General features: G+C 58.3%; 4 protein-coding genes across 4 annotated transcripts; 1 reads left to right on the top strand and 3 right to left on the bottom strand.

The window, feature by feature from the left end:
• Window positions 1–117: 117 nt before the first annotated feature.
• On the top strand, window positions 118–792 carry PHACADRAFT_191013 (uncharacterized protein; the record flags this gene model as incomplete). The annotated part of the gene is made up of 1 exon (XM_007391156.1): window positions 118–792. One exon carries the CDS (start codon window positions 118–120, stop codon window positions 790–792), a length of 675 nt encoding a protein of 224 aa, XP_007391218.1.
• A 1101-nt stretch (window positions 793–1893) lies between these two features.
• PHACADRAFT_85471 (uncharacterized protein) lies at window positions 1894–4081 on the bottom strand (the record flags this gene model as incomplete). Its single annotated transcript, XM_007391155.1, has 2 exons — window positions 1894–2063; window positions 2212–4081. 2 exons carry the CDS (start codon window positions 4079–4081, stop codon window positions 1894–1896), a joined length of 2040 nt encoding a protein of 679 aa, XP_007391217.1.
• An 89-nt stretch (window positions 4082–4170) lies between these two features.
• PHACADRAFT_248694 (uncharacterized protein) lies at window positions 4171–5554 on the bottom strand (the record flags this gene model as incomplete). Its single annotated transcript, XM_007391154.1, has 1 exon — window positions 4171–5554. A coding segment is annotated over exon 1 (466 nt), but the record flags the coding sequence as incomplete, so codon positions are not given.
• A 3239-nt stretch (window positions 5555–8793) lies between these two features.
• On the bottom strand, window positions 8794–9789 carry PHACADRAFT_191011 (uncharacterized protein; the record flags this gene model as incomplete). Its single annotated transcript, XM_007391153.1, has 2 exons — window positions 8794–9167; window positions 9231–9789. Coding segments are annotated over 2 exons (933 nt in total), but the record flags the coding sequence as incomplete, so codon positions are not given.
• Window positions 9790–9871: the final 82 nt, after the last annotated feature.

Genomic DNA, 9871 nt, shown 5'->3' with positions numbered 1-9871 from the left:
CGCCGAAGATCCGACTGCGGACGTTACTGCTGCATATCAGCATCTGGCCAGCGCGAGCCCGTGCCCTCTGGAGCAGACGTCGAAACGGCTAAGCCCGCTTCAACAGTCGACCCCGATATGAGAGACCCACCCAGCATAATCGATGACAGCCATGTTATTCTGCCGTCGGAAGCTGCAGCTGCGGGGTCGTCCACCGAGAGCGCTGAGCTTCCTGCAGGTGATGTTGAACCTGCGTCAAGCTTGGCCACCGGGCTTAGCGCTAGCGCTACGAGTGCATCTTCTGCTGTTCCTGAGAACGACAAAGCCCCTCTAGAAGCCCGAATTGACCAGCCAACATCTGAAGCGAACGTTCAATCCGAAATCGCGCTTACTGCTGCCCCAGAAGAGCCAGATGGGCCCACCAATCTGAATGAAAGGGGTGACAGACCTGCCCGAGCAGCTGCGCACGCCGATGCAGTCCCAAGCTTCGAGTCTCCCGACGTGAGCGCTCTCTTCGAAACGGCGAACGCAGAGGGTGGTGCTATCCAGGAGCAGCTACCCCCTCTCGAGGGTCTACCTCTCCCCGTTATCGGCTCCCCTTACCTTCCTACTCCGCCTCTGTCTGCGTATGTGGACAGACCCGATCCACTTTCTATGCTAGCATCCGGGCGTCCGCCATCCACGAAAGGCTCCGATAATGACTCTGCTGCAGCGGGCGGACTTCCAGAAAATCGCGCCGTAACACCGTTCGTGTCCGAGCCACCCCCAGGAGACAGCAGCGCTGGTGAGCCCTTCCAGGAGTCCCCATGCTGAACGTGAAGACATTAGTCTGAGGGAGGGCTAAGTCTTCAGCCCGAGGGTAGGAGGATGCGATGTTACGATGCTGGGGCAGACAGTACGGAAATAGTTCACACTGTATCTTAGAAGTATTGGACTCCGGCAACACGGGTGGCTTGCACGCGAAACAGTCTTGATTACTACCCTCTTAAGCAGCGGAAGTGGCATCGTGTACTTTGGACTGGAGGCTGCCGATAGTTCCCAAGTGCGGGACTAGAGTCTCGCGCTTCAGGCGCCGGCTAAAACTGATAAACAGCTGTGTAGGGCTGCCATTGACCATTACATGTTATCAGCCTCGTATGCAACGCGTGTGGCCAGTGTATATTGTGGTAAGGGAATAAATGGCTATCAACGAATCGTGCACGCCAATTCTGGAACCGAAACCAATGGGTTAAGCTCACGTAGCGTCTACTTATAGCATAAGACAAATATCAACAAATCTTTCTGATGACTATAAGCGAGCGAATAGGTCAAGTAAATACGTAGTTTACAGCGAGAGTATATGCACCATGACAAGCTAATTGGATTTCCTGCCCATTCTTAACCTCCTCAACGTCTTCATCATCCAGGTCTGGCAGATCGAAATTCTACTTATCGTCCCCACTGAGGACAACGATAGAGTCAGGAGGGACAACGAACCAGTCGTGGTGCACGTCTCCACCCCGCTCCTGCACCTCGCCGTGGAATGCAATGTTACGGCGCTTGTGGGGTACGTAGGTGTGGAAATATAATCCGCAATCTTCGCATGGGCTATCTCGGTACACCGTTGAGCATGCAGACTGGCTTAACTTAAGATTGTACAAGTGGGATATACGACATGACGTGCGAGTATGACGGATGATGTTGATCATAGTACAGCAAAATATTAAAGCCTGTATGAATGGTTCGATGCAAAGGGTTTCATTCAAATGCAATAAGTAATGTGCGATGATGGGTGAAGGACAAATGGAGTGGAACGAGTGACGTGACATGTCAGAGTAATGGTATGCAGTGGGACGATAAAGGAGGAGAACTATGTGCATGGTCAGAGGAGGAGTGGAACACGCGGTAAAATGAGCGTAGAAGGTATGAAGCATATCATGGATAGGTAGAACAAACAGCGGCCGCAAGACACGCCGTTTCTATGGATGCACTATTAGACGACATCCTACACATCGTCGTCAGTAGTGGCCCTTCCAACATTAGATTCGTAAGTGTACTCACCTCAGCCACGGAGAAACGCCGCATTACCCTGCGCACGATCGCACCTCTCTGCGATGCGCATCGCGCTCTCGAGCGCACGCTCTACGAGGCCGCGACTCGGACTCTCGACTGGGGTACTCTGCAACAGATCTACACGACCAACAGTGATGATCAGCTCCCGTCCCAAGACAGAGACAAAGCCACAAGACGCACCACGATACTGCAAGACATAGCGCATGATCCTCTGCACCGGCAGGACAGCAAGCTCCCGCACGCTTGGCAGCTTCTCCCTCGTCTTGAGCTCCTTCCTGCTCTCGACCGCCCTGGCCTCACCATGGAAGTTCGTCAAGCGAGGGCTGCCGGGCACGCTCTGGTACGATGCACCCTGATGGGGATGATAATGCGAGTGCGAATGATGCCCCTGCGTCGCGAGGCTCGGGCTGCTTAGGAACTTGGTCTTCCACGCCCCGAGCGTGCGGCTGAGCGTCCCACTATCATTCGGGTTCTTGGTGATGCCCTCGCCATGGGAAGACGGCGACTGTGCTGGTGAGATGCCGTACGCGAGCCCGGTACCGAGAGCGGCGGTGAACAGCCCGAGACCTTGCTCGTTCTGCTCGCTAATCGTGTCCGGCGTGGAGTGCACCATGCGCGTAGGAGGGGTGCGCGGCGATGCACACGCAGAGGTCGATTCCGATGCCGAGCCCGCACGTCCAGCCGCGTCGCGGTGATCGTAGGAAGAAACACCCCGCTGGCTGTACACGCTTTCTGTGCCCCTAGTCTTCTTGCCTATCCCGAACGCTTCGCCGACGTTGCCGAGGCTGCTGTTTCTGCTCGCACGAGTGAACCTCCGCGTCAACCTCATCTCCTTCTCATGTTCGAGGTCGTCCGCGGGAGGCTCAGATGCGAGCAAAACCTCGCCAACGACGCCCGCCCAGCCGACAAATGCGACTTCAGTATCCTCTTCGATGGCAACAAAGGCAACGCTGACGCCCCATGTGCTCGGGTCGTCCTCAAACCTCGTCAGGAGAGCCTCGCTGGCCCTCAGCAGAGCGGGCACGTACGACAGTGCAAGTGGAGGCGGCGCAGTCTGGGTCTGCCCCGCGAGAAGTTGCCGGAGCGACGCCTGATAGTTCCGCTCCGTGCGCACGAGCTCGCGGCAGCTCAGCAGCGCACGTCTTGCAACTTTCCACTCTGCATCGTCCGATGGTGATGTGGGTATTGACGTCCGATGAGAGTGCGAGTGCGAGTGTGAGGTTGAATGTGACTGAGAATGCGAGGCGTGTGAGACCCCGTCGTCGTGATGTTCTTCGCTTTCGCTTGCGCTCTCTTCCGCCGCTTCGTCAATATCTTCTTCCGTCCGCTTCGCCGTCGAGTCCTGCCTGCGTCTGCGTTGCGACTCCCTGCGGCTCTCCGTCCTCATTCGCTCAAGTTCCTGCACAAGCACTTCGTCCGGCACGTCCGCCATGGCGATGGTCCAGCGTTTTATCGCGCTCGGACTACTCTGTATGCATCGTGATACCACCTCCTCGATGTCGCTCGGCTTGTCGAAGGGCATGCTTCTCCTGGCATCGCGAACCTCACGGACTGTCCCAGGCTGAGATATTGCCTGCTCTCCTCCCCTTCCTTTCTCCAACATCGGTTTCTCCATCAGCTGTTCTCTCTCCCTTCCCTTTTCGAGCCTAAAAAACGAAGGCGACGGCCGCCTCCTCAAGCTGTCCTTCGTCTTCTTCGACCCATGCACCTCCGCGCCCTCGAAGCACACCTCAGCGTACGGATCGAACGAGTCTTCGTGCGACTTTTCCTTCAGGGCGACGGGCAGAACCGCGAATGCGGCGGTCCACTCCGGTGCTTTGCCCTTCTTTTCCTTCAGCTCGCCATGCCCATGCTCGCTCTTCGCCATCCTGGGCTTCTTCGATGATGCACGCGGGTCGGTTGAGTCGAGGGCTTCCGACGAGGCCCGATGGCTGAGTCTACTCGTCAGCGCGGCAAGTGCAGAGCTCGACAACGCAGACGTGTTGCCAGTGAACGCAAGTGATGCGAGCGCGTCCGTCGGGTCGATATCCGAGGGGAGGGAGCCCGACATCGGTGCAGGGCAATCGGGAAAATATGACCTCGAATAAGGACTGGGTATCTGTTTTGCGTGCGCATAGCAGTGTCAGAGAGGAAGGTCAAGTTGCACAGCGTAGAAGCGCACCTTCCCCGACGAGCCTGCCCAAAGCGGCGACGGCTGCCTCACAGGCGGCAAGAACTCCTTCTCCTTCCCTTCCTCCAGCCGCTCCATCTCGCGCGACCTGCTCACAGGTGCGTCCTTGCTTTTCGACCTCGAGCGCGGCGTGTGCTTAATCTTGATGCCCAGGATGCTCTTCGCGCGACTCGGCCGCATATCGGGGTCGAGACTCTTCCTTGTCCCGTCTGCGTTCCGCCTGGGGTTGTCGCTCAGCCTATCCTTGACTTCGACGGTCATCGATGCTGGTCGTCGCTTCGTGAGTTTTGCGCGCTTCATCGTCCCCCGCACGTCACTGTGGCCATCCAGACTCATCGCCTTCTCCCTCACCACCCCCTCCTCGCTTATCAAGTCACTCAGCACAGCCTCCCGCTCCTGCCTCAAAGGGGGCTGCGCCTCCCCCTGGAAGTAGCCCTTGAAGTGCGACGCATCGCTCAGGCCCGGGCTCGTTGGTGGCGTCGACCCGACGCTGCTTCGCCAGCCCGGACTGCCGCTCGTGCAGCTCGCGCTGCTCGCCGCCGTACTCGCCATCGCGCTCGAGCTCGTGCTCGCCGAGGTGGAGCTCGCCGTCGTCGCAGCACTGCTTCTCGACCCCGCTGACGTATTACTCGCCGAAGTGTTCGTCCGTGTCTTCGGGCCGATCTTCTCTCTGCTACCGCTCGCTTCCGCCGTGTTTGTTGGATGTAGAGCGGTCGTCGTCGTGGGTTGCGCGGGGTAGGTCGCGTTGGTCGTGTTGATGGCGTATGCAGAACTCATCTCTCGGTACCCGTGTCGTGGCTTTGCTTCAAAGGCCGGCGAGACAGGCGTTGCAGCAGTCTCCATGATGACACCTTGCAGTGGCATCACCGCCGTGCCTGACATTTCTGACGTCACCTCTCCGCCGTGCAATCCGTTCTGCCCGTAGACGCCCGCATTTGTCGCGACGCGTGCCCAATAGACGCCAGCGGGGGGCGGTGACGCGCCATGACGCGTGCGAGACTGGTTGGCTGAAGAGTCGCTTAGAGAAACAGCTTTTGAGGGACCGGCAGGAGAAGAACGTGTGGGCCTTCGGGATGAGGAGGGGACCCCGGACGTTGAGCGCGGCATGAGCGCGGCGGCGAAAGTCGGTGGATGGGATGTTCGGTCCTGCGCGGAAGAAAATTCGTGCGCGCAGTCGGACGCATACAACAAACTGTTCTGCAACGAGTGAGTCCGCTGAGAGGTCGCGCGTGGACTGTTATAACGGGCGGGGGCAGCTGTGGGGAGGGCGGGGGAAGGGGAGATGGGGGCGAAAGGGCCCGACGATGTTGGGAAGGCTGAGACGTGATAGATAATGCGCAGCGAGCGGAAGAAGCGGCGGAGACAAGCGGTGGACAGATGGGACGTTGGGCGACGGCGATCAAGGACGGTGGCGAATAGACGGGGCGAGGCGATTAGACAGGTATGGAAGGTGTGATGCCAAAGCGAATAGACGAGTAAGAAAAGTGAGCCTGACTATGCATTTTAATGGTATCTAGGGAAGACGCACCTCCGTCAACATCCTCACAACTGTCCCTGCTCATCCTCGCACCGTCCCAGGTCGAGTCCCAGCTCACCATCGACATTGGTCGCGATTCAGGCGGTAAAGTTGGTGACGCTATCGAGGCGCGCGGGGTATAGAAGCTGTCTGCACCCACGCTTGTCGTTGACACGTAACTAAGCGGTCTGTTGACTTGAAGCTCTCGGCTGTCCACGAAGGGCTCGACGACGTAGCCCTCTATGGCCTGCGGCGCAATATTCTGAACCTTACTAGCTCTACTTTCCCTCCGTTTCCCATCTCTGAGCCTTCGCCACGCAAACGATATAGCACGCATCCTTTGTTTTGGCGGCGACGGCGACCTTCTACTCGGCGATCTTCTGACAGGCGACGCCTTCCTGGTGGGCGACCTTCTACTCGGCGACCTCCTCACTGGCGACATCCTAGCCGGCCTCTCGGACACCTTCTTCGATCTAGGCGGTGCCTTTCTGAGCTTATTGGTCTTGCTAATCCTCCGCTCTCTACTAGTTGGGCTACCAAGTTCGGCGGTCGAAGATCCCAAGGCGAACGTACTCCTCGAATCGAGGTTCTCGCCGGCCCATGTTCTCCTCGGAAACGGAAACTTCTCTCCATCGTCTACCCGAAGGCCAGTGTAGATGTAGTCGAAGTTCGACTTGGACGAACCTGCAGATGCCCCGTCTTGCGGACCTGTGATACTCTCCAGTATAGCATCCAAGCTCGTTGGTCGTTCGCGGAAGCTTCGAACATGCGTTGCGTGCGCGGTACGATATCCGGGCATGGTGCGCATCCGCGTTGGTGAGCGCTCCGGTGATGACGACTGGCTGGGGAAAGACGACAGACATGGTGGATACGGAAGAATGCCCGGGATCAGATGAGGCGTAGCGGGTTCTGGTGCGCTGTCGTGAGGGTCGAGGTGACAGGGCGACCGGAGAGACAGGGCTGTCCACAAGGTATTCGGTTGACGGACTGGCGTCGTTACTTCGCAGAGACGATTCTGGTGGTGGGGGTGGTAGAGGTGGTAGAGGCGGAATTACAAAGGTCGTAGTCGTCAATGAAGAGGTTGCCGTCTCATGCGTCAAGCTCCGTTCGACCCCCGAGAGATCGACAAACTGCACCCGTCTCTTTGCACTTAGCTTCGTCTGTACGCCCAGCGCGCTGTATGGCGGCCGTCCGATGCCTAGGACAGAGAGAGTTAGTGTCGTCTACAACAGAGGGCGAAAGCAGCAAGCGTGGGGATCCGACATGTGTACGAAGAATGCTAGGATTCGAAGCATGGGCCAGCCGTACCGGGCAGCTTGCATAACACGAAGGCGTGAAAGATGTAGAAGGATAAACCTAGGAACAAGTGGAGCGCGATAGAAGGGCGAACGTGCACCGACACGATGCGCCGCGCAGTGATGTGCCGGGCCGCAAGAATGGTTGCGGGTAGGGATGGGAACGGACTAGCGATTCAAAGAAGCCATTTACTCACGGGCGGACAGCGGACTCGGCGCGCTCGGTCGCTTGTTCGGAACGTTATCTGCGAGAGAGGCGCGGTCACCTTCAGAGTGCGGAAGAGTAGGAGATGGCTGGTAGAGCGAAGCACGGGCATACGAATAGTGTCCCGGGTCAGAGAAAGTCGTTAAGATTTTGTCTTCGTCTTCATTAGAGTACTGGGAGGAGCTATCGGTGTAATGGCTCTCGGATTCGGATTCAGATTCAGATGCACGTTCCTGTTCGTCTACAGAGCAAGCTTGAACATTCGTGTCACAGAACGAGGATAGGAGACGTACCTAGTTGGGACACGACGATCCTCGGCCTCGCCTTCATGCTGCTCCTATCGTATCCCACGCCGCCCTTCCCTTCCTCTAGCGATGAAACGATGTTTGAGTTCAATTGTAGCGACGATGAATGTGGGGTATGTTGGGCTTCGTGATGGGTATTCGTGTAGAACTGCGGCATTCCTGCAGGCACTTTGGTGCAGTCCACCGACAAGTTAGCACCAAAAATGCGTGGACACAGCAAGGACACACCTTGCACAGGCACAGCGCACATAGGTGCGGCAGCCATGCTCGTCTATCTCCTGACAGATTGCGCCTCCTAAGCTTCGCAGACGCTGTCCGACGGCTGTGACTACCGATAATGAAGTCCAGTCGTGGGCAAGGCGTACAGGAGGTCTCCTAGACGTTGTTACCGCGTAGCATATAGCCAGACGAGCAAAGGTCCAAGTAAGGGGCGGAGAAACTGGGGCGAAGCGTTGTCTTGGTAGTCAGACTTCTATCCCCGGCGCTGGCGTCTTGGATGAAGTAAATGACGATACGCAGAGTTTGTCGTGGGGCATGTACGTGAGGCGGTTGTAACCCATCGCAATGCCGGAATAGAGTCGTGTTGACGTCACGCACAGTCGAGACCTCCGGGGCGGGAAGACGTGGAGTGGGAAGCGGCTTCGCGTTCGCACCCATCGCGCGCGTTTCAAATGACGGACAAGACCGATCGCGAGTCGCGAACCTTGTCGCCACTCACGCAAGCAACGGGCACATGAACATATTGAGAAGGTGCGCCACTGGATGGATCGCATATCGATAAAGTCGGCCTTTCCGGTATACACGTTTCCCTGGAGCAAGTATCACGGTCGTCCAAGAAAGGTCTACTTACCTGCCGCAAGTCACCCAGGACAAGGCCGAGCGCCCCTGCTCAATCGCGGAATCGAGTGCAGAGACAAGGACCGAGGAGACAACGGGTGAGACGTGGAGGAGAAGAAGGAAAGACAGAAAGACGTCAGTTTGGGGACGGGCAGACATATATACCTTCGGTGACCCAGCTGGATCGGACAGCTGTCATCACACAAGCTTCTATGCAGCTGGGAGCGGCGTCGGTGACCATGCATGCTGAATTGGAAGCTTCGGGACGTGACCGGGAGCGGGGTTCTCGATGTCCTAACGTCGATGCTCGCACCGAAGAACCGTACTACCTCATAATATTGCCGACCCTGCTTTATCGGCTCCACAGACGATCAGACAGAATACCAACGCTCTTTCATTGATAGAATACATTCATGAACATAATCTCCGTAGTATTATGCCAGTCCACTTGGGCAGAACAGAGGCATCTTCTCGCGGACAACGTCCCACTCCTCTGCAGTGGGGTCCCGGCCGGCCTCATCGTCCCACCAGCCCTCTCCGTCATTCACCTTAAGGAGAATGGAGCCAATCCAGCCCTTTGCAGCACCAAGGACTTCATCCCACGCGCCGATCTGGTCGATGAACTGGCCGCCGAGGCGCAGCTCGAGGTTGAGTTTGGGTCGCGGCGCACTCGGCTTGGCCTCGAGCTCTCTCATGACGAAGCCAAACAGCTCGTGCGACATCTGTGGATTGCCGAAGTCGAGGCGGAGGCGTTCGAGCTTCTGCAGGACGTCGAACCCAAACCCCGAGCCGAAGCCGAGACGCGACTCTGGGGCGCCAATGTACGTGTGAGCGTTGCGCCGCATATAACGAATAAGGAGGAACGGCTTACCATGCGTAGACGCACACTCCCGGAGGTTGAGCGCGAGCGTGCGGAGCGTCGCGCCCACGTCTGCGAGGATCTCCCGCACAGCGGGTACGTCAGGCGCCCAGAGCTGGTTGACCTCGAGCCTCCCGAGACGGCGCGCCATGTGCGTCTTCCGGAGCGCGCCCATGACCATATCGTACTTGCCGCCCTCGTAGAAGCCCATCGCGAGCTCCCTCCACGCCACATTCTCGAGCCGCCGCAACGCCGCGGGCGGGACGTCGTCCACCCAGAACTTACTCCGCAGCCTGACGTGGTGCCCGAGACTGAGCCCGCTGCGCGGCGCCACGACGGCCAGGAGCTGCAGCAGCTCGCGCGGGTCGAGCGTCATGTTATCGAGCACGAGCTGCTCGATGCGGCGCAGAGCGCCCGGAGGCGCCCCGAGCGGCGGGCCGACCCAAAGAGTGAGGCCCGCGAGGACAAGGTCGTCGAGATTCGGAAGCAGAGCCAGGCCGCGCGCGAGGTCAAAGACGTCCAGCCGCGGCACGTGCGTTGCGTCACCAAAGTTCAGCACCAGCTGCCGGATGCTGTGTGTCGCTGTCGCAGAAAGGACGGGCAGAGGGCCGAGGGCGGCGGCGAGCGTGTCGTACCGGGGGCGGCCACCGAAG

The sequence above is a fragment of the Phanerochaete carnosa genome (assembly GCF_000300595.1).
Source record: "Phanerochaete carnosa HHB-10118-sp unplaced genomic scaffold PHACAscaffold_1, whole genome shotgun sequence".
In the NCBI taxonomy this organism is placed as follows: domain Eukaryota; kingdom Fungi; phylum Basidiomycota; class Agaricomycetes; order Polyporales; family Phanerochaetaceae; genus Phanerochaete; species Phanerochaete carnosa.
The sequence above is the reverse complement of the archived record's forward strand: the minus strand, read 5'-3'. Positions and strand labels throughout refer to the sequence as shown.